This window comes from Mustela lutreola, chromosome 2 (assembly GCF_030435805.1).
Source record: "Mustela lutreola isolate mMusLut2 chromosome 2, mMusLut2.pri, whole genome shotgun sequence".
Lineage (NCBI taxonomy): Eukaryota > Metazoa > Chordata > Mammalia > Carnivora > Mustelidae > Mustela > Mustela lutreola.
Window position 1 is genome coordinate 19,625,576 of NC_081291.1, and position 17,619 is coordinate 19,643,194.

Consider the following 17,619-nt stretch of genomic DNA (forward strand, 5'->3'; position numbering starts at 1 on the left):
TGTTGGAAGCCCTTGGCTCAGAAATACTTCCAAAGCCTGGTATTCTGGCTGCAGAGGAAAGCTGACCCTCCTGATCTGTCCTCTTTCTCCCTTCTCTAAGAACCCTCTCCTGCTAAGCTCCCCTCCCAGGCACAGACCCCTCTCTTATGAGCAGACAAGCCAGTGGTCCATGAACTTCAGAGACTCAGCAGGGAAGGAGCCTCCGTCCAGCTTCAGAGAGGCCCCTGGGCCTTCTCCTTACTCCCCACCCAGGGTGGGGAGCTCTTCAGATCCCCAGCATGAGGTCAGGGTAAAAGGACTCCAAGCTGGAGGGGTAGAGACAGCCCTTTCTAACTAGCTGTCAGGGTACTCTAGGACATTCCTCTCATCCCTCTTCCAACCTCAAGGGTGACACAACTGATTCCCCCTACACACACACACACACACACACACATACACACATACAGAGACCCTCTAGAGGTCTCTGGCTGAGCACACAAGGCTACAAAACCTCCTCTAGGTCTGAGTCGGGGCCAGGGGCACAGGGGTAAATAGGCAGAGTGCATCTCTACCTCTCCAGATCATAGACCCCTGGTCTTTAGAAACATGTGCTTCAGCAAAGAGCCTCCTTTTAAGCTTTACCCACATGTCCTCAGGGTCCTTAGGCTCCCCATGGCAGGGCCTCCTTTGTCCTGAGGTGGCAGAGTAGGCAGCACAATAGGTAGAGAACCACTGGGCAGCTCCAGTTCCAAGGAACGTGTCCCCCCCATTTACCGGGGAGCTCTTGCTCCAAACCCAGGATTCCATGGGTGACAGGGCAAAGAGCTGGGAACTCATGAAAGAGGGAGCTTACTCCCCTTAGGGTGAGCTGGTGTCTCCTAACTGGCAGGATGGAGGCCACAGGGGTCCTGAGCAAGACAGAGGAACGACCACGATGCCTGCCCTGGGCCCGGTCCCTGGCATCCCAGCTGCCCCCTTTAGTATCCAGGGTGTGGGGGAGGAGCTGTCCTTGCTCTCCAGGGGAGTCTTCCCCTCCAGTGGCTATTGTGTGGTGGCCTTGACAAGTATAAATAGCCTGGGCAGTCCAGCATCTTGAACCTGGTGCCTTGAAAGTGTGGAGCTGAGGCCTTGCTGCTGTTCATCTGTCTTAAGGCCGTAAGGGCAATACTGGCAGGATTTGGTGGGGGCAGGGGGGAGCTGGTCTTCACACCCTGACAGTGTGTTTGGGGTGGTGGGAGAGCTGCAAAGGGGGGCAGGGAGCCCTGAGAAGGGCTAGGAAGGGACAGACTTGGGCTGGGCAAGGGGAGAAGCCATTCTGGCTGCAGCACGCCTGGGTATTCAACCCCCCTCTCTTGGTTCCATGAAGAAGTCTCCAGGGCCCTGTAAGCTGGATTGGGGCCTTGTCCTACCCTTCCTGTTCTCTGGAGCCTTCTTGCTGACCCTACCCCTTTCCAGCCTAGGAGTCTTTGTACGTGCCGCTCACTTTCCCCAAAACTCTCTTCCTCCACCTCTGTTTCTGGCACAGTTCCCACCTGACAGGGCCTTAGCAGAAATGTCACCTCCCAGGGAGGCTTCCCTCACCTCTCTTTTCTCTCTAAAGCTGCCCTCCATTCCCTCAAAGCAGCCTGTCTTTCTTTCAAAGCATTGACTACACTTTGCACTTGAATATTCGTTTGGTCGTTTACTAGTTCAAGGGCCAGTGCCTGTACGGTCACCGTTGAGTCCCCTGTGCCCAGCAGGTCGAGCACACGCTGGGTATCCCATAAATACTCATTGCATTGAGGATCACGCCACTGCTCCCTCTGTGGAGTGAGGGGCCAAGGAGCCCTGCTCCCTCAGGTCGCCCCTGAAGGTTCAGGAGCAGGGACAGGACAGAGGCCGGCTTGGGCTGCCCCAGGCCTGGCATGGCCCAGTGGCAGTTTGGGATGAACTCCCTGGCTGCTAGGCAGGTCCTATCCCTAGGGCCTGCCTAGAGCTGAGATCACGTGGGCTGTGGAGGCTCTGAGAGAGGCCGGGGCCGAGCTGTGCTCCTGTGCACGGGCGTGGTCTGCGACTGTTCTGGGGGCTTGCTGGCCTCATCTGAGGTACTAGCACCCAGGTTCACGTAGGCTGCAGGCAGCTGCACGTAATGGTCCCCGAGCAGCCTGGCCGCCACGTGCTCTACTTCCTCCACCAGCACCTTGAACGTGGGTCTCACTGTGGGGTCAGCCGCCCAGCAGCGGAGCATCACGGCATACCTGCGGGGAGAGGGGCACGTCAGAGTCAGGACGCATCCCCGGCCCAAGATTCTGGGCTGCCCACCTGCTCTGAATCCCCTGGCAGGCCACACAGAGAGGAGGACAGACAACAGGTGGCTGGAGGCGTAGTGCAGAGTGTGGCCCAGGCAGGGGCCACCTCTTCTCAGCATTGCCCTTGCTGTCCCAGTCCTGCTTCCCCACCTGGCAGAGGTCCAGCTGCCCCAAAGGTTAGAGCCTGGACTCCTGTGCCCTGTGACCTGAACTATGTGATCCTGGGCAAGATCCTTAGGCTCTCCCTGCCTCAGGATCCTGCCCTGATCACAGAGCTGTTGGGCCAGAGGGTGGAAGGATGCTGGTAAAGGGCTTAGCTTAGGGTGCAACTCACAAGCTATCACAGTCCTATCTTAGGTCTTTTATGAAGGAAGCCCATATCCAGTGACATGGGGATTCAAAGTCCTGACCACAGACGTGGGGGGTGGTGCCAGTGGCCCCGTGATTCCCAATCAGTGTCTCTCTGGGTTTGACTGGTGGTGGATCCTAATCTGTGCCTCTTTATCTTGGAAATGCCATGCCTGCCTTAAATGACACTAAGTGCCCTACACACAATAATCTAATTCTCGGACTCTGAGGGTGGTACTGTCCTCATCCCAACTTTACAGATGAGGACACAGTCCTCGAGAGGAGAAGGAACTTGGCCCGGTCTAGTGGGTGCTGTGATGGTCCACCCAGATCCCCCCTCTCTTCCCCTAGTGATGGCTGCCGGCTCTTGCCTGGAGCCCTCCCTAGGAAGTGCCCCAGGCAGAAAAGAGCTGAATTCCCCAAACTCTCAGTGTGACCAGCGACTTATTAATGTCTGGTCTAGGGACCCAGCCCTTTGATACAAATTTTGTAAAACTCCAAAGAGCCATCCCAGATCAAGCAGCCCCTACAGGATGGGCTACCGCCTCTGCTGCATCACAGTGCTCCGCAGCCCAGTCCTGCTTCCCTGGCCCCCAGTCTACCAAGAAACCCCCTGTACACATATCCCCAGCTCAGGGGCTCTGTCAGGGAACCAGACCCAGTTCTTCCTGTTCTAAGCACAGAGGCCTGGGCACAGGCGAGGCACGCGTACTGCTCCTGAAGCTGAACCCTCGCACGGCACCCCCGGGCAGGCACAGTGACAACGCAGCTGCCACCAGGCCTTGGGCACAGGGAATCTGAAACTATATTCAGTAGGGAAAAATTGTGATCTGGAGATGTGGAGGGGGCTAGTGTGGGAGCTAATGGAACCTTTCCTTGAGGTTAAGTGAATGGAAAAGATGGAAAACAGGCCCCTTTGGCGGGGGTGGGGTGAGAGGAGTGCTGAGAAATCAAATCACTGGCCTCAACCCAGACTCTGAGTGGGGAGTACCGTTACCATGGCAACCATGATATCCTCCCAGCACTCAGCCCCAAATGGGGGTGGAAACAGTCCACGGACGAGGAAACTGAGGCCCAGAGAGGCGCCTTTCTGGGTCGGCCAGGGGAGTAGTCAGAGAGCCAGGCAAGAGCTCTGTCTCCTGCTCCTCCCTTGTCTCTGGGGCCCCACGCCCTCCCACCTCCACCCCTGCATACTCACAGAGAATTGGGACAATACTCAGGCTGGGGCAGGCGCCGACCCTGGGCCAGGAATTGAGTGAGGTCGAAAGGGTCCATATGGGGGTATGGTGGGGCTCCCCGTGTCAGCAGCTCCCACAACAGCACACCAAATGACCACTGTGGGAAGGGAAAGGAGACTCAACTCTTACCCTCAAATCTGGGGGCCAGTGCCCCACCCCCTGCCAGGTCCCCAGAGCCCTAGGCTGGAAATCAGTCAGAGCTCACTCCTCAATACCTCACAAGCATCTTCCCTCTGTCTATTCTCACCACCGGCCCCTACCCAGAGTTGGGCCTGGGCAGGCCCTGTATGGTCTGGAAGAAGGCAGTGAGTTCACAGGCCCCTGTTGCCCTGGCAAGAGGAGTCCATCCTAGACCTACTCCAAAGGTGGGCAGACATGCCCACCTGTGGCGGCTGCTTAGCCTGGGTATTCCCAGGACTCAGATCACCAGATGGAGCCAAATGGGCAAGGCCCAGGACTCCCCCAGGACCCTGAGTCCTTGTGGACTCTAGGGCAGGTGGGGCCTCACCACGTCAGACTTGGTGGTGAATCTGTAGGTCTGCAGGCTCTCCAGCGCCATCCATTTGACAGGGAGGCGAGCGTGGCGATGCTGCCGAACACTGTAGTACTCCTTGTCCAGCACGTCGCGGGCCAGGCCAAAATCAGCCACCTTGACAGTGAATGACTCGTCCAGCCTGAGGGTGAGGGGCGGGAATCACACTTAGGACCAGCTGCCACCAGGCCCTGAACCCATCTGTTCTAGGCCTTCCCAGAGCTTCAGAGCCACAGTGGCCAGTCAAAGCCTGAGCCAGGCAGATAGGAAGATGGAGGGTCAGAGAAGGGAGGACATGACCAGGGGTACCCAGCAAGGGCTGGAGGTAGGGCCATCCCCTAAGGTACCCCGTCCCTGCTTGCATCACCCCAAACGCCCTGGCCCCTCACATGCAGTTCCGAGCAGCCAGGTCCCTGTGCACAAACTTCTGCTCTGCCAGGTACTCCATGCCGCGGGCCACCTGAAGGCCGAAGCTGACAAGGTCCTTCACTGTGGGATTCTGGGAGCCACAGGTGGATCCATAAGCAAGGGCCTCACAGCACGTCCCCAGCCCCTGCCCACGTCTCCTGACCCCCACCCCCACGCAGCCCAGGCCACCCGAGCACGGACCCGCTGGGGCGAGCGGATGAACCGAAGCAGGTCTCCGTGGCGCATGTAGGGCAGCAGCACACGGGGCAGCCCTTCCGGGGGCAGCACGATGCCAATGAGAGCCAGCACGTTCGGGTGACGCAGACCGCGCATCAGCAGCCCCTCGCGCAGGAAGGCCTCCACCTCCTGCCCCTCCGTGATGCCTGCAGAGCGGCTGCAGTCAGGCTCAGAGGCCGGGGCCAGATGGGGGAATGGAGAAGAGAGGTCTTCTGCTCGGGGTCACTCAGCAAGGTGGGAACACCGCGGGGACAGGGACCCACTTACGACTTAGCGACTTGATGGCACAGTGGATTCGATTCTGGTCCTCGTCTATGTATTCTCCATGATAGACAACTCCAAAGTGGCCTGGTGAAGGGAAGACTGTGAGGGGGCCCCAGTGCCTGGGGAGTGCACACCACACCTTCTCAATGGGCCAATGGGATGTTAAAAACAAGCAGCAGCTACAGTGACAGAGCCTGCAGCCTGCCCGTGCCCGCCTGATCTGCCTCAGAATCCACTGAAGCCAAGAATGAATTCCTATTCCACAGAGGAGCAAATGGAGGCTCAGAGAAGTTCCGTGGTATTCCCAAGGTCACAGAGCTCAGGGAGAAGGCTAGAGCAGAGCCCTGCCTAAATGTCCCTTGAGCCCACGCCATCTCGGGACTCCATCTGTGCCCCAGCCCCACCTGTCCTGGCCCCCACACCTTTGCCAATGACTCGGTCACTGTGGGTGACCACCCGCTCATGGGGGATCAGCACATCCTTGACCTCGGCCAGGAGCGCAGAGTCCAAGTCCCCAAGCTGGATGGATGCCGTCCGCAGCAGTGGGACGCAGGACCCATCCCCACTGTCTGAGGAGGATGCTTTATGTTCCCGGCTGGTGGAATCTGGACCATCCAGACCATCGGCATCAGGGGCTGCTGTGGAGGAAAGGGAGTGAGGGGCCTGTAGAGCAGAGGGTGTGGCTCCAGCTTTCAGTGCTATCCCCTGTCTCACCAAGGCCATTTCTGTAGTCAGAGCCAGACCGAAGCACAGGTAGAGGCATGGCTCCGGCCGTCCGGTCCAAGGATGCCAGGTCACCTGGGTTTAGAGACAGGCTGGTGGAAAGACAGCCCTTGATGGCCGGCCTCCAAACTCCTATAAGCTGCCCTGTACCCCAGGGGTATGGGCAGACCTCCAAGAAAGAGGATATAGGGACTTGGAGAGGCCGTGGTTTGAGGCTACAGGCTGAGTCGGGAGAGGAGCGTAGAGCTCACCTAGCTGTTTCCTCCGCCAGTAGCTGAAGATCAGTGCAGCAGCCAGCGCAGCCACAAGCAGGAGAAGGGCCAGCAGGAGACCGAGGAGTAGCCCCTGGGGAACCCCCTCTGGGCCCGGCCGTACCACCCTGCCCAGGATGTGACATTCACCATCCACGCAGACCTGAGGGCAGGTAGTAGCTCAGGCCCAGTCCGCAAGCCCTGGCCCCCGTCTCCTGTGGGGGGGGCAGCTGAGCTGCCTACCTGCAGTGGGACGCCATCCTTGTCAAGTTGCAGGGAGGGGGGCAGAGGGCAGATGACCACATCGCCCCGGAGCTCATGTTGGCAGCTCTTACCATCCATGGTCACGTTCACATCCACACAATCAGCCACAGCGCCCAGCCCAATATACTGCAGAGACAGTCATGAGGACTGGCCAGTGCCCCCATCTCCTCCAGGCAAGGCTTCAGCCCTAACCCTCCACTGTCCCTGACCTCCACCCCCAACACTTACCTCAAACTTAACAGCATGCTCCTCTGGCTTCAGTGGGGCCAGGTCGGTGCTGGGTGGATGGGGTGGGGGCAGGAAGCGAAAGCCAGGCAGTATAAAGCCAGCAGCTCCATCCCCCTGGGCGCTCAGGTTCCCTGTCACCCACCCCTGGGGGCTTCGGACCACATATTCAGGCAGGCGGCATGACTGCTGCTCCGAGAGCTGCCGCTCACACTGCTGGGGCCCAGGCAAGAGTAATTAGCCAGGCGTTCCTCCTCCAGCCACCCCAGGCTCCTCAGCCCAGCAGGGGGTAGAGCTGGAACTAGAGGACCCATTCAGCCTTCCTCCCTCAGGCTAGTGCCCACTTGTCAGCTGCCCGTGCCCACTCACACTGTTTTCCACTGCTCTGAGCCCATCATGGAATGACAGCACTAGGCGCCATGCGGAAGTCAGATGCTGGCCCTGGACAGTGACCTGGGAGCCTCTGTGGAGGAGAGCAGTGTGATGGGCTTGGGGTGCTCTCTCGGGCTGGCTCCCTCATTCCTAAGAGACCAGAGCGGGCAAGGGTGTGCCATTTACATGTAGCCACAGTTGGGGCTGATGCCCAGCACAACGGGGTCTTCCAGGTAGCTGAAGTTCCAGGAGCCAGGCACCACAGCGCCCCCTACCTGCAGGTGAATGGGAACGCTGGCCGTAGCTGCCGCAGGGGGCGTGGTACATAAAAGCTGTCCCTCGCTAACCCTGCAGAATGAGGGAGTGGGGTGGGGGGAGAATTGAGCTCAGGATCACTCTCTGTGAAGGCCAGACCTACCTTCTCCAAGGGTCTACCAATCCTTCCCAGTTCCTCTGTTGGTCATCAAAACCTGCCCATACTCAATGGGTGTGTTTGAAGATAGGGTCACAAAGTCTTCCATAAAGGCAGGGCGGGAACGGGTTCCCCACAGCCTTGGTTGGAGCTAATAAACTCTGTGATGGGCTGTCTTGCCATCTCCAAACCACCTCTGGGCTGGAAGGGGCATCAGACCCTTCTTCCTGGACCTCTCCCTACACGGGCCATGGGACCAATCTCTCCTCTCTCTGCCTGGGCAGGATCCACGTCTCACCTGGTGAAGGTCCCACCCCGGGTAGCCTCCCCTCCCCTGGCCTGTTGGCACTTACCGTTCCAGTGGGCACTCAGTCCCGTTGACCAGCACAGCCTGACTGGTGCCTAAAGAGAGGCCCTCGCCTTCAAGGGTGAGGCGGGTGCCCCCTGCCCGTGGGCCAAAGAGGGGTTTTACTGCTCTCAGCACTGGCTCCTAAGAGGGTATGGAGATGGCTTAGCTTGACATAAAAGGCCTTCCACTCCAAGCCCTTCCCTGCCTGTACTGCCAGGCTGGCCAAGGGCACAGACAAGGCAAAGTGGCCTCACCATGAAAGAGAAGCCTTGCAGCGTGGAGGTGCCATCTACCCGGAAGTGCTTGCCTGGAGACATGTTGCTCACAGTGAGGCTGATATTGGCGGGCCCAGCCAGCTGCATGTCCAAGGGCTCCACCTCACACTCAAGCTCCTCTACAAAGTCTTTCTGGAACACTGGTCTAGGGCACCGGGGGAATACAAGGTCAGTCAGGGGTCACATAGGCTTGGCCATGTGCCCGCCACATATCATAGGTCTCCTCCAGGCCTAAAGATGGTGTCTCTTCACTCCTCCCCTTCCTCCAGGGTAGGCAGGAGCTGGTGAGGCAGGGTCAACATTGCCCAGCTCCACAACTTGACAGATGGATAGGGATATACAGGCTCAAGAAGGGACAGAGATGTCTCTTCAGACACCAAGCAGCCAGAGCCACTGCAGCTTGCCTCCTACCTTCTTGCCCCCAGTAAGCAGAAGACAGGGTCTTCTGTTAGTGTGGTCACCCCTATCAGGGACAGGAAGGGCAGAGACGAGTTTATACCTGGGGTTTGAACTGTCCTTGGGCAGCAATCGGCAGGGACTTTGGCCCACAGTGACCTGATGGGTACCTTCACGTACCGGCTCTGGAGGGTGTGGGTAGAAGTTGGAGCCGCATAGGGTCAGCCTTGTGCTGCCCCTTCGGGGTCCACTCTGTGGGTAGAACTGAAGAAGGGGAGAGAGCCTGAGGCCCTGTGTGGGTCAGGGCTCTCAGCTATTTGCTTTCCCTAGAGTTTTCAGTCATGCCCCTTGCCTGCCCTCCCTCCAGTTCCCTAGGTCACTCCCTAGCCCTCACTTGGGCACTTTTCTGCCTCCAAGTCTCTACACAGGCCATCCCCTCTGGCAAGAATACCCTTCTTGTCAATATGGAGGACATTCAAGGCCTGAGGATCATGGTTAAGACATGCTGACCTACCTCCCCCACCCCGCCTGGGTGGCTCAGTTGGTTAAGCATTGGACTCTCGATTTTGGCTCAGGTTATGATCTCAGGGTTGTGAGATCGAGCCCCATGTTGGGCTCTCCCCTCAGCAGGGAGTCTGCTTAAGATTCTTTCCCTCTGCCCCTCCCCTGCTCATGTGCATGTATGCACTCTCTCAAATAAATCTTTTTTTTTTTAAATGATTACGATGGTAATCTTTTTTTTTAAGATTTTACTTATTTATTTGACAGAGGGAGACACAGGGAGAGAGGGAACACAAGTTGGGGGAGAGGGAGAGGGAGAAGCAGGCTCCCTGCTGAGCAGGGAGCTTGTAGTGGGCCTCGATCCCAGGACCCTGAGCCGAAGGGAGATGCTTAACGACTGAGCCACCCAGCCGCCCCTCAAATAAATAAATCTTAAAACAAACAAAAAAACCCCAGAAGAAATAGTTAAGAAAAAAAAAAAGACATGCTGAGCCCCACCCCAGGCCTAGCTTATCCCACCTGTGCCCCACCAAGCAAGCCATACCTCAGTAAGCTCAGGTGGGCAATGATCCTGTTGCCAGGAGCCAGGACATTCCTTCTGCCGGCCACACGTGTCCCCACACCAGCCACAGCCCATGAAACGCTGTGCCCGCAGACAGCTCCCACAAGTGAGGAAGTGATGGCAGCCGGGACCCTGGATAGGTACTTGGAAGACCTTGGAGCAGCAGACAGGTGGCTCAGGAGTGGGGGGGTGGGAATCAGACCCCATAGATGCCCTAGTTATTGTAGGTCCCAGTGGTGAGACCTGTGTGTCAGTGCTTCTGGGATTGGATGGAGGGGCTCTGCTCCCATAACCTTGGCCCCAGGCCTGACCCCAGTCCCACCTTACCTGGTCCCCAGAGGCAAAGAACAGGTGGTCTCCGAGGCGACTGACATCTGGTCTCATGGGCTGCCCACAGCAGCCCAGTGAGAAGTTGGACACATACAGCAAATAGTTGAGAGATCTGGCCAGCTCCACCTGGGACAGGTTAGCTGTGACCAAAATGGAAATGGGGAATGGGGACCCAGGGACAAAGAGCCATGGAGATGGGGTCCTACCTGCAGGATGCGCCCATCAGCTGTGCCCATGTGGGCCACTGTGACGTTGTCGAGGCGTGTCACATGCAGTGCAGTGACCTGCACAGGTCCTAAGAGCCCGTTGAAGAGGTCCACCCGTGACAGGCTCCCATGGACCAGCAGAGGGAAGTGATGGCAGCTGGTGTTGAGGCTGGGGGCCTCCCGGCCAGGCTGGGGAGGGTCAGGGAAGGGGTCAGGGCTCATCACCACACACTGGCCCCTGGGGCCCTCTGTCAGTGACCACAGCAGTCCCAACCCCCATCCCTTACCTGGCTTAGCTAGATAAGGCCCCATGTCTGCCTCTTACCTGCCGCCTTCCACCTGTGGGCCTCTCAGAGGCAGTAAAGCCAGGAAGGAAAGCCTGGGCTAGAAGACCGGCTTCTCCTGTGCCTTGCTCTGACTTGCCATGTTCATTCTGATATTGACTTAGAGTCTTACAGGCCCAACCCCATTCTGTCCTCACAGCCACCTATAAAGTGGGTGTTTTCACCAACCCCATTTTGCAGATAAGGAAATGGGCTCAGAGAGCGTTTGATTACTTGTCCAAGGTCTTATATCCTCTCATGAGAGGAACCAGGTAAGAAGTCCGAGTTCTTGACCAGAGCCCTCTTCCGCCCCCTGCCGATTATGCCCTGCACTTAGCTTGGGCTAGCATTTCCTCTCCAGCTGCAGTGGCTAAACTCTGAAGGTAATTGAGCCAGTATGGGACTGGTAACATGGTCCCTGAAATTCCAAAGATCTTCCCACACCTCCAGCTGCTACCTGTATCCCCTTCAGGGTACACAAGGGAAAAATCAAGGCCTGAAGGCTAGACCCCAGGGATTGTGAGACACCTCTCCCCTGCTCTTAATAAGAAGGTGTTTTGGGGGCTGCACTCAAGCCCCAGGGCAGGACTGTGGAAGCTTCTGCGAAGTCAGATCAGGTAAGAATGCAAGGGACTGGAGCTGAGTGCAAAGCGTAGGCAGGGCTCGCTTTGTAGGTGACCTTCCCTTGCTAGGCCTGAGGCTCCCACCAAACCAAGTACGCTTAACCTAGTGGTCAGACCTCAGTGCTGATCAGAAGCCCTGGGGGTGCAGAGCTGGGCCTAGAAAGTCCACACACTCTTTCTCTGTAGCCTGGGTGGGTGGGAACTGGGACTCTGTCCTCACTTGAGGTGGGGAAAGGGGCCTGGCCTTCACCGGAAGCCATCCAGGTGTTTTCAGCATGACTCAGGGACAGGTGAGGCTGAGGGGTGGAAAAGAGGCCCTACCCTGGTAAGGGCCACACCCCTGTCTGCTCACCTCTGGGTTCCAGGGCCTTCGCTCTGTGTTTCCAGGCTTGTCTATGAGCTCTTGGCTCTGGAAAACATGACTCAAGTGTCCAGGGCCACAAAGAGGAGGGTGACTGCTCCAGATTTAAACCGTACCTGAACCCACAGAAGGCAGGTGCCACATAAGAGTCCCACAGGCTTCCTGAGGCCAGCTGCAAAATCAGCACACAGTGGGTGGTGCCCTGGAGGCTATGTGCCTAGTCACCCAACAAACACAGCATAGGCTGGTTCACACCTCCCAAGGGCCTGGCCAGCTTGGGAGGTTGAGATTAGTCCTCCTAGAACCTGGCACTGCCAACTTAGGCTGGATGTCTTCTGACCTACTGACCGCTAGCCAAGTCAGGGAGAGGTTTGGACTCCCCAGAGGGAAAGAAAGGAGGACAGGCGGGGCTGCCCAGGCCCAGGCCCAGGGCTCTCCATCCCTAGGTCTCCTCAACCCAGAGGGACTCAGCTGAGGGAATGAGGCTGGAGATCCCCCACTTCTCACTGTGTCTAAGTTTTCCTCCCACCTCTGAGGCATCAATAAGAGCTTGAAAGGAGTCATTGGAGAATAGCACAGAAGGGCCAGGGCCACATGGCAACCAAAGACTCTGTGAGCAGTGACTGTGAGCTCACTGAAAGCCCACTCATCTCATGCGTGTTCACCCCATTGCCTTAGCTTAATCTCTTATAAGCTAGGGTAGGACTGTTCCAATGGCTCTAAAGGGTCGGTTTGGGTTTGATCCTCAGCATCTTAAAGAATGCCTGTTTGCCTCTGCTCCAGCTCCCTGACACCATGGCTGGAGAGAACCTGGGTAGGGTCTGCTGGAAAGAGCCCCCAGTTCAGCATGGGCTGGGAGACCTCCCGCCTGGGGTGAAAAGGGGAACATAAAGCAGGGCCCCAACTACAGTGAAAGAAAGTCTGGGACTCCTTCGTGGTGAACCAATTCCAACCACCCCTCCTAAGGCTTTACTCATCCCCAGATGTTTATAGTTGCTTGCACAAGACTGGGGTGAGCCTCCTGGAATTTACTAGAGCCTAGCCGCCTCCGTGTCCTAGGTCCTCCCCACAAAGAACCCCCATAGAGAATAATCAGGGACCAGTGAAGCCCAAGCCATGCAGGCTCTGGGACAAGCCCCCAACCTTCCAAGGCCCAGGAGGCTCCCTGAATTGGGGGTGTGGTGGGGGCTTTCTCCGACAACTCCTGCCCCACCCTCTTTGGAGAGCCTAACAAAACAAGTGCTTCCAAAAGGAAAACGAAACTGTGTTGGTGAGCAGCTGTATCTGTGTGATTCTGTTAGCATCTGCCGTGTGGGGGGCTGTTTCTCTGTGGATGTCCCCGAGGGTGTGTGTGTGTGTGTGGTGGGCAGGTAGGAGGGGATCCCATCCTTCTACCCGGACTTTGGCAACGTGTCTGCCAAAGACAGTTGTGATGCCATCTGGTTCTCACACAATCTGGGAAACTACCTAAAAAATCAGAGGCCACAGTACCCGAGAGGGTGAAAGAGCAAAATGGAGGAGCAACAGGGGCTAGCCTGGCTAAGAGGGGGACCTCCAGGGTAGCCTGAGCTTGGCTGATGCCCGCACCCCGGGCACCGCACCACCCTGCCGCCACCCCCCCCCCCCCATCGCTGAGGAACTGGGTGGAAGAGAAAACTTCTCCCCTCCTGCCCTTTCTCCTCCCGGCCCTTCTCACTGCATTCAGTTCACAGGAGAGGGCTCCTTCCTTCTGCTCACCGGGTTGGGGCAAAAACTATGCGACTGGAAGAAGTCGAGGCCTCGCCGCATGCCCTGGGGGACAGGAGACTCACAGCAGCGCTTCACACCCTGCTCGATGACAGTGTCCACCAGGTCGATGGGAAAAGCACAGACGACAGAGTTGGGATTCACACCGGGGCTGCTGTCTCTCCTGGCCCTGAAGACTCCAAATAGCACTTCCTGGCCCTCCCGGATGCTCAGCTCAGTGGCCAACCGGCTGCCCACCGGAGCGGTGTGGGCCGCTCTCAGCACCGGGTAGGGCTGTCCTCCCTCGGCGGCCCCGCGGCGCCGGCGTTTAGGCGCGAATCGGCAGTCCAGGACCAGCTCACGGTAGTCTCCCAGCTCGGGCTCAGCAGCGTTGAGCCGTGCCAGGCGCGTGTGCAAGGCTCCCGGGGCGGCTGTCACGCTGGCCCGCTGCACGGTCAGGAAATAGACAAAGGCTCCGGCACGGAAACTGTACACGTACTCGATAGGGTAGGAAGCGAGGTACTGGGGCAGCACCGACAGCGCTGCAAAGCCGGGTGCGAATCCGGAGGCATCGGCCTTGAGGCGCCGGATGGACACTGAGCGCGGGCTGAAGCTCGCTGCCACAGTCTCGTCCAGTGAGGATGCCACGTAGAAGTAGGAAGCATGGCCCTGCTCAACTACAGTCACAACGGTGCCCAGAGGGCTGGCCACGCAGTCAGGGCACTCCTCGGGTTGGTTGTGGTGGGCGGAGAAGAGGCAGATTGGCGGTGCCAGGTGCAAAGCTGTCCCTCCCGGCTCAAGCTCGTGCAGGAAGCAGCGGCCATGCAAGCTAGAGCCGCAGCTGACCAGCGCCGGCAGCGCCGGCTCCAGTACCAGCACCTGTGCATCTGTGTCTCCCTGTGGGCCATGGGGGCCCGGGCCACAGGCTGCACATGTCTGGCAGCCAGGGTCCCCAGTAGGACCCGTAGCCAGGCTCTCTACTGGCTCTAAGCCAGGCCCAAGCACGTACAGGCGATTGCGTGTAGCCACGAATACCGCACTCCCGTCCTCGCCGCCCTCGTAGGTCGTTACAGCCTGTACTGGACCTCCGGCCGAGAAGCTGGGCACCTCGTACTCCACGTCAAAATTGCGCAAGGCAGCGAAGGGGGTGCGTGGGCACTGCCAGGACCCTCTGGTCAGGAGCGGCGGCAGCACCAGCACCAGCAGCAGCAGTAACAGCGAGGGCTGGGAGGGCAGCGGGAGAAGCTCCATCCAGGCCCAGCGGGGGCCCTGCTGGGACTCCTGCTGGCGGGAGCCTGGCTGGGAGCAGACTCAAGGGGAAGTCGAGGCTGGGACCGGTGCCGAGAGCCAGGCCTGAGAGCCCTCAGGCAGCTGAGCCCCGCCCGGGGCTACCGTGCTGCCCAGTGCCCTCCCCTGCCCTCGGGTCTGAGCACCTGGCACCGGTGGACCCACACACTCCCCGCGGGAGAACAGAGAGGCCGCCTCACCTGCCACCCCCTCTGCGGCTCCAAGCCGGGGCTTAGAGCAAAGTAGGTCTCAGGGCGCTGGGCGGGGCGGGCGGGGCCAGAGTGTGGGGGCGGAGCTGTGGGCGGGGTCTGTCGAAGGCCTGGGCTAGGCAGCCCCTCAGCCAAGCCGACTTTCCAGGCCCTCACAGCCCTGTCACCTACACTTCTCGGGCGTGTTTTTCTCAGTGACGTGTGGGCGGTGTGCATGGAGTGGCCTGGAGAGAGGTAAGGAGACCTGAGCTGTCCCTTCCCGCCCCCCCCAAGACCGACTAGGCTAAAGTGAGGAGGGATCGGGGCTCAGCGCCAGAGAGGGTTTAAGACCACCTGGCTTGGGGCGCCTGGGTGGCTCAGTGGGTTAAGCCACTGCCTTCGGCTCAGGTCATGATCTCAGGGTCCTGGGATCGAGTCCCGCATCGGGCTCTCTGCTCAGCAGGGAGCCTGCTTCTCTCTCTCTCTCTGCCTGCCTCTCCATCTACTTGTGATTTCTCTCTGTCAAATAAATAAATAAAATCTTTAAAAAAAAAAAAAAAAAAAAAAAAAAAAAAAAAAAAAAAAAAAAAAAAAAAAAAAAGACCACCTGGCTTATTTCTTCCCCTGTCACCAGTAGCAACACACTCAGACGCTTCCTGAACAGGGCTTGAGCACCCCTGAGAGGACAAGAATGTGTGGAAGACCAGAGGGGAGACATGGAACCACCCAGAGGTACTGCTACTCTCTGTGGCCAGGAGCCATTATTCTTGTGCGTGCCCTGGGATGTCAGTGATGGGATGGTGTTAGAGGAGAGAGTTGCACCCTACCTGCCCAAGGCGGTAGGAGTTATGAGTTGGGGCCTACCCTGTGGGCTGGACATCAGAGTCAGAGGAGAGCTTGCTTATGTGGAGGCCCAACCCTAGCTCTGGTACTTCCACTGCTGCCTCTGTAGGCAGAAGTTGCAGCATGGGGATAACAAAACATAATGGTCACCTTCTTTGCTGACTGTGCTCCAGTGCTCCCTGATATGGGGAAAACATGGGCTTTGATAAGGGACCTCTAACCTGCATAGGGTGGGCTTAGGCCGAGGTCGGAGGGATCTGTGAACTCTGGGTCCCAGGGCTTTGGAAGGTAAGAGGGGTGGGGAAGAGAGGAGCTTTCAGCCCAGCAGGATTCATTCAGCCTGATTTTTGGAGCTGTATCTCCTGTACTCCCCCATCCAGACCATACTCCTTGTCCCACCTTCTAGGAGCAACTTTTTCCTTTCCTCCTCTTGAAACTTAGATGGCACCTCCTCCAGGAAGCCCTCCTGATCCTGGCAATGCCAGAACCATTTCGTGGGACCCACAGATCCTGTGCTATACCCACCGCAGCACAGTTGACTCTGGATATCTGACTCCCCCTTTTCCTGATTCCTAGTGCTGGACTCCCCCCCCCCCCCTTGAGGCCGGAGTTCAATGAGCACCTGGTGGAGAGAAGGAACAGCAGGAGTGGGCAGCCACACCCAGTGTTGGGAGGATTCCAAGCCTCGGGCAATGTAAAAGGCACTCCCTTCTCTAACCAGAATTGGCCCGGAAATGAATAAATCCCCATAAAAAAATCATGGCACAGTTCCTGTGTTTCACAGTCAACATGCCTAAAGATAGTCATGCACAGCAAAACTGAAATGAAACATTCTCTGCTGGCGCTGAGACATAGTTTCTTGGACCCCCATCCTGCCTCAGAACATTCGGAGAAAATGTGGGTTGGGAGAAGATTTCAGGGCCCTCCTTGATCACCCTAGCCACCTGTTTTAAGGTTTGGGGTACAGCAGTCAACAGTTAATCCTTTGCTGCCACCGTGTGGCCAAGATGTTGGCTGCCCCCAGGCCTGCATTCCTTCCTGGGCAACCCTCGTCCTTGACAGCAAGCATCCACAGTAGCACCCCTTCCTCCTTCCTCAACTGCTCGCTGTGCAGGAGGGGGCAGGAAAACCATGCAGGGGAAGTCTGTGCTAGGTATGAGTGCTCCCCCAAGCTGAACTCATAAGGCCTGGCCCATATTTGGCTTAGACCTGTCCAACTGCCCTGGCATCTGTGACCTCGAAGGAGTGCCCTCTTTTCCCATTTTGGGCTCTCACACCCCTCTGAACACGACTCCCAAGAACTAGTGCTGGCCTTTTCCTCCAACCCGAAGAGATCATCTGAGTGTCAGCAGGGGAATCTTTCTCACCACAGTATGATCATATCATTCTGCAGCTTTAAAACACTCCTGGCTCCCCATTGCCAGACTTTTGCCTGGAGTTTGAGAACCATAGGCTTTGAAAAGTCCTCCAACTTCACTGTCCACCAGTAATGCCAGGTTCTTTACCAGGTCCTTCACTTTGCACATGCTGGTTCCTCCACTGGAAACACCTTCCCTGTGTGCCTGTTATCCCTTCCTTGATCCCCAGATAAACCCCACACTTCAGGGGCCTCCTGTTTTGGGTACACACACTCATCTGTGACTACCCCTTCCCATACCCACCCAGAATAGATGCTGAACTGCAGAGGAGCTGAAAGCCCTACGAGGATCACAGCAGCCAACAGGGGTACCTAGGGGTGGACCACTGACCAGAAGAATGCCAACAGCAGTCATGGCATCACCCTAGCCCCAGAGGCAGTGGTTTGGTGCGCTGGCCAGGATCAAGGGGAGAAACCGAAGCAGGAACAGGCAGAAAAGAGACCCAGGGCACATGTGCAAGGTGAGCAGCACCACCAAACCTGTGGCTATTCCCCAAGGACTCTGGGGTCAGGGCAGGTGGCTTGCGGCCATACCCATTCTAATATGACCCAGGATGGGGCGAAGGGCAGAGACTGCGCTGCCATTTCCTGAGACAGTTGAACCATTGCAGTGTATCCTTGGCCCATGCTATCCACGCAAAGTTTTTTTTTTCCGGCATGGGTTGGTTTTAGCCCAGCTCTCAGAGACTGCA

General features: G+C 57.7%; 1 protein-coding gene and 1 long non-coding RNA gene across 4 annotated transcripts; one reads left to right on the top strand and one right to left on the bottom strand.

Moving 5' to 3' along the window:
* Positions 1–1,647: 1,647 nt before the first annotated feature.
* On the bottom strand, positions 1,648–14,684 carry MST1R (macrophage stimulating 1 receptor). 3 transcript variants are annotated; one of them, XM_059160948.1, is made up of 20 exons: positions 13,205–14,684; positions 10,161–10,349; positions 9,952–10,080; positions 9,607–9,777; positions 8,665–8,825; positions 8,145–8,310; positions 7,895–8,031; positions 7,316–7,477; positions 7,127–7,220; positions 6,761–6,970; positions 6,512–6,658; positions 6,269–6,431; positions 6,009–6,092; positions 5,717–5,932; positions 5,298–5,378; positions 4,995–5,176; positions 4,775–4,884; positions 4,362–4,527; positions 3,814–3,950; positions 1,648–2,216 (listed from the first exon to the last, which is right to left on the bottom strand). In XM_059160948.1, the coding sequence occupies exons 1-20, from the start codon at positions 14,441–14,443 to the stop codon at positions 1,961–1,963; spliced, it is 4,200 nt and encodes a 1,399-aa protein (XP_059016931.1). In that variant the 5' UTR covers positions 14,444–14,684; the 3' UTR covers positions 1,648–1,960. The 3 variants fall into 3 exon arrangements, with proteins under 3 accessions (XP_059016931.1, XP_059016932.1, XP_059016930.1); XM_059160949.1 differs by having other exon boundaries at positions 5,717–5,929; positions 6,761–6,973; XM_059160947.1 differs by having other exon boundaries at positions 6,761–6,973.
* LOC131823949 (uncharacterized) lies at positions 14,584–16,956 on the top strand. Its single transcript, XR_009350718.1, has 4 exons — positions 14,584–14,721; positions 14,837–14,922; positions 15,302–15,399; positions 15,952–16,956. It is a non-coding gene; the product is annotated as an uncharacterized LOC131823949 (long non-coding RNA).
* The last annotated feature ends 663 nt before the right edge of the window (positions 16,957–17,619 follow it).